This window comes from Oratosquilla oratoria, chromosome 2 (assembly GCF_046742065.1).
Source record: "Oratosquilla oratoria isolate Oo_2021 chromosome 2, ASM4674206v1, whole genome shotgun sequence".
NCBI lineage: Eukaryota > Metazoa > Arthropoda > Malacostraca > Stomatopoda > Squillidae > Oratosquilla > Oratosquilla oratoria.
In genome coordinates this window covers 72,867,151-72,872,150 of record NC_134778.1, presented here as the reverse complement: position 1 = coordinate 72,872,150, position 5,000 = coordinate 72,867,151, and the positions used below count along the sequence as shown (strand labels likewise).

General features: G+C 35.8%; 1 protein-coding gene across 2 annotated transcripts in view; it reads left to right on the top strand.

The window, feature by feature from the left end:
* LOC143034030 (phospholipase A2-like) overlaps positions 1-5,000 on the top strand; it is a 242,997-nt gene that overhangs the window by 103,934 nt on the left and 134,063 nt on the right. For both annotated transcript variants that reach the window (XM_076199894.1, XM_076199884.1), the window contains exon 3: positions 4,949-5,000. This exon is cut by the window's right edge and continues 121 nt beyond it. In XM_076199894.1, the coding sequence (XP_076056009.1) occupies positions 4,949-5,000 (52 nt within the window). The remainder of the gene's footprint in view (positions 1-4,948) is intronic.

Sequence of the window (5,000 nt, the reverse complement as noted above, 5' to 3'; positions counted from 1 at the left end):
CGAATCTTTCGTAATTTTCCACCACTCAGTTGAAAGATCGATAGAGTAAAAATAATTTTGGCTACAAAATTTCATTTTTCAAATCTCCAAATACAAAATTATCTCTCCGTCATGTATAGGAAAGGTGAATAATTAACTAATAGATTGTAAACCTATATCTATGTTAGACATAGACATACTAGATTTCTGTAAGAGAAGTAATATTCTAGTTATTCAAATGGAGGTTGGAGGTAATATGTCGAAGGAAAATAGCTTAGTGTGATAACCCCCTCTAGCCGAATGAAATTGTCTAGCGTTAACCGGAATAAAAGTTGTAATGGTGACACTGGTTTTCAAAAGTTATTCGTAATTTTATTTCTCTCATTTGATGCCCAAAGGTTTATCTTAGGCAGAGCAAAATCGTTAAATGTAAAAAAAAAAAAAAAAAAAAAAAAAATAAAAAAAAAATACAAAAATAGATAAATAAATAAATAAATAAATAAATAAATAGATAAATAAAATAAAATAAAATAAGACAAATAGACAAATGAATAATCAATAAATAAATAAATAAATAAATAAATGAATAAATAAATAAATAAAAAAAACTTTGAACTTAAAACGACAATCAAGGTTTTATTTTCAACTTCCCAACGCACAAACATCCCTCGTAAGATTAAAAAATAAGAACATTATTAGACATTATCCAAAACAAACCGTGGTATTTTTGAAAAAAATTCTTTCCTTATATAAATCTTATATAAATCCTTGGAAGGGAAAGAATTTTTTCAAGAATACTATCGTAAAAATCTTACGGTGGTATTCCTATTTTTTTGGTACTTTTTTAGTTTCGAACATGGGCGCAATATAGCAACAGAAAATTAATCATTAATTTTGTAAATCATAATGTATCACCGTAATATGCAATTTTGTGGGCGGAAATGAAAATAAAAAATACCTTGCTACAAGCTAATATGCTCATGAACGAAGTCGGTTGCATAGAATCGGGACGCCATCTTGTCTGTCAATTGACGGCCTCGGTACCTCCGACAGTACCTGGCCAGGTACATTTTCTTGAAGGAATGTTATGGAGCGGAGATACATGCATTCCTTCAAGCTGCAAGAACTTTGTATACCCCGCAAACTGAGAGAGTGGTTGAATAGCCCGCCAACGTCTCTCACGACGACGACAACGAGGACGAGCCGGATGACATTTAATTTGCAGGTAATTATTTATCAAACACAGGTTAGGTAGGTTAGTTTAGGTTACGTTAGTTTAGTTTAGTTTAGGTTAGACGAATTTATTATCCTTTTTCTTCGACGTCGGCATCTGTCATAACAAACATGGCGTACCATTCGTCCGACACGACTTCGTTACTTACGAAATCTGTTTTAGCACCTTTTTGTTTTTTATTTCCGCTCACAAAATTGCATATTACGTTGATACATTATAATTTACAAAATTAATAATTAATTTTCTATTGCTATATTGCGCCCATGGTCGAAACTAAAATTTTACCTTTTTTTCCTTATATAAATCTTTCCTTATATAAATCCTTGGAAGGGAAAGATTTTTTTTTAAGAATATACCACCGAAAGTCTTTAAAAGCAATGCAGAAGATTTAAGTGTCAATCTAGTTTTATTTAGGAACTTCTTTAAACTAAATACAATTGTCTAGCGGCAGCCATTTTGAAATTTCTCAAGGGCATCAAATTCCTCCTTTGCGAAGGACAATATCAAGGCTTTTGTTTCCAGGATACGCCTTTCTGCCTCTTTCCTCCTACGAGCGAAAATTCATTAGTCCTTGGAAGGAGTGTCCTCCTCCTGTTCATACTTCCTTGAGTCTCATTTTAACACCCTCCTCCTGCAGGAGGGAATAGTCTTACAGAGAAAATTCCCCGCGGCCACGCTCGGAGGTCCTCCTTGTTGAAAGTTCGGGTCATTCTTTCATGATTATGTAGTGACTTCATCATCACCTTGAGCCTGTAAGAACGTACTCGCCCCATCTCCTTTGCATCTCATCTTCGTTAATTTTTTCATTAACAGATTAATAAACAAGCGACCATCTCTATCTGCTCCCTCCTCTTCACGTTCTCTCAGTCTTCTCTCGTTTCTCCCCCCCCCCACTCCTACTCTCATCTCACGTGCCATTTTCATGCATATAAATCTTTTTCAATAATCTTGCTTATTCCCTCCTGCTACCAGATATCACATGCCCCTTCTCACATGCCATTACCTTCACAGAATAAAATCGCCTGGTGCCAACAAGAAGAAATTCTTAAAGTCGAGTTTCTTGACAAAGAATTGATCTTTCTTCACTAAAGGTCAACACCTCTGTTATTCGACTACATTTTTTTTTTGCACGTCGACATTCTGTTTTCGTTGAGTCGCTAACTTTCTATATTCTTTTTAGGTATATAAAACGGAAAATCTTTACTTAACTCTTAATAACTTTTAGGTTTCTGTAAATAGAATTAAATCATCTGTCCTTAGCTTGAAGAACTTTGTTCAAAACAAAAAACTTGCTCCATAACATAGAAGTTATTCGTAATAGTACCTGATATAAGTCAAAACAAAATATTTAAATGTTGTAAGTTGCTGCAATACACATTAATATTATAAAATATCTTCTTCAAAACGACATATATAGTTCTGCCTTACAAATTATTTTCTCTACTTTCTTCTTTCTTCTTCCATTACTAATTTGGAACATTCCGTTTACATTTCCTCACTCTTTCTCATATCTTATTCTTTCTTCTTTACATTATGAATTATTTTCACAAGACGTTTGTCCTTCACTTTAGAAATCTCTTATTATCACCATCCGTTTGACCTTTTGGGTGACCCTTCAACGCAGTAACATTCCCTTGAGACCAATAAGAACTGTGTAGCTTTAACTAGATGGTAATATGTAGGGAGCGTAACTATATTTAAGGTGTTACTCTAGACCAGTAGTTCTTAACCTTGGGGTACCTATACACCGAAGGGATACGAAACCTTGAATCTGGGGGCTACGAGACATGATAGTCAGTGCATGGTACTGTATATTTACAATGAGAAAGGCAAACCAAGGCTTGTTCACCAATCCTGTTCATATGTTTGCATTGTATTTGTATTGGATGGGGTACGAGACATGATAGTCAGTGCATGGTACTATATATTTACAATGAGAAAGGCAAATCAAGGTTTGTATCACTAATCCTTTTCATATGTTTGCGTTGTATTTGTATTGGATAGGGGTACGAGACATGACAGCCAGTGCAATGGTACTGTATATTTACAATGAGAAAGCAAAGCAAGGTTTGTATCACTAATCCTTTTCATATGTTTGCATTGTATTTGTATTGGATGGGGGTACGAGACATGATAGCCAGTGCATGGTACTGTATATTTACAATGAGAAAGCAAAGCAAGGTTTGTATCACTAATCCTTTTCATATGTTTGCATTGTATTTGTATTGGATGGGGTACGAGACATGATAGTCAGTGCAATGGTACTGTATATTTACAATGAGAAAGCAAAGCAAGGTTTGTATCACTAATCCTTTTCATATGTTTGCATTGTATTTGTATTGGATGGGGTACGAGACATGATAGCCAGTGCATGGTACTGTATATTTACAATGAGAAAGCAAAGCAAGGTTTGTATCACTAATCCTTTTCATATGTTTGCATTGTATTTGTATTGGATGGGGGTACGAGACATGATAGCCAGTGCAATGGTACTGTATATCTACTTTGAGAAATCCAAGCAAGGTTTGTATCACTAATCTTTATTATATTTTTGCATTGTATTTGTATTGGATGGGGGTACTAGAAAATTTTCTGAAATATCAAGGGATACTAAGGGGACTGAAAAAGGTTAAGAACCGTTGCTCTAGATCGCCTATATTCCAGATACGATGACGTTCTCCAGCGTGCCTCGATGGCGATAACAAGCGTACAGTCTGATGGAAGGAAGATTGAGAATGCATGTGAGGTAGTGGAATAGAAAAGGGGAAAATAAAAGGATACAGTAGTTGAATCAGTTGAGTAGTAAAGAGAAAAAAATGAGCACTAAGCGGGTGTAAAAAAATCTATGAAATACTGTGAAAGTGAGGGTGGAAAAGGGAATGATATAAAATGAATATTTTCATTCATGAAGGAAGTTTTGAAGTGTACAAAAATGATGTAAGAACTGAGGGGAATGGGTGGAGGCAGACAGCAGGCTAGTAAAAGATGCAAAGAAAAGGTGGGATGGAGCAGCAGCTGAAAAAAAAAGAATAAATGTTAGGAACGATTACGAAGAAGAGACGAGGATGCAAATAGGGAGAATGCAATAAAGAGGATAGAAACGAAGCAGTTACTGAGACCAAGAGAAGAACAAATTTGAACTGGGGGAAATGTTTCTCTAAGTATTTTGAAAGGAACGGAGAGATTTTCACGAGGGAAGTGAAAAGTGTGTGAAGAGGTGAGTCTGATAGAGAAGAGAGTATGGAAAAAACAGGAAGGTAGTTGTTAATAGACAAGAAGGATGTGAGTGGGATTTGGGCTAGGTATTTCAAGGAGCTGTTCCATGCAGAGATGTGGTGAGCGTGGCTGAGGGATATACTAGAAGAATATCCGGATAATTACATAAAAAATGAAAGACACAAGTAACAATAAAAGAATTGAAAACCTCTAACGCATTAGGATTAGATAGATGCCACATGCAACTACATAAGAGCGAAGTCTTTGAGTTCTGTTTGATTAACCCTGATCCCTTATTTCCTTCCAGCAATTTCTAAACGGATTAGGAGTAGGATGATCTTTCCAGCCACGTGAAACAATATAAATAATTCATTCCTGGACTCAACCACGATTCCTCAGTCACTTCCTTATATCATCTCAAATTCCCTTCTCTTTCCATCCTTTCTATTCTCTATCCATCTTTATGACCTCCGTCTTCGCCTTCCTCCTCTCTCATTAGTCTCTCCATCTCTTCGGCAGACGCATCGTGGACGAAATCATGCGCGAGTTGGCCACCAGCGAGTCTCCGGTG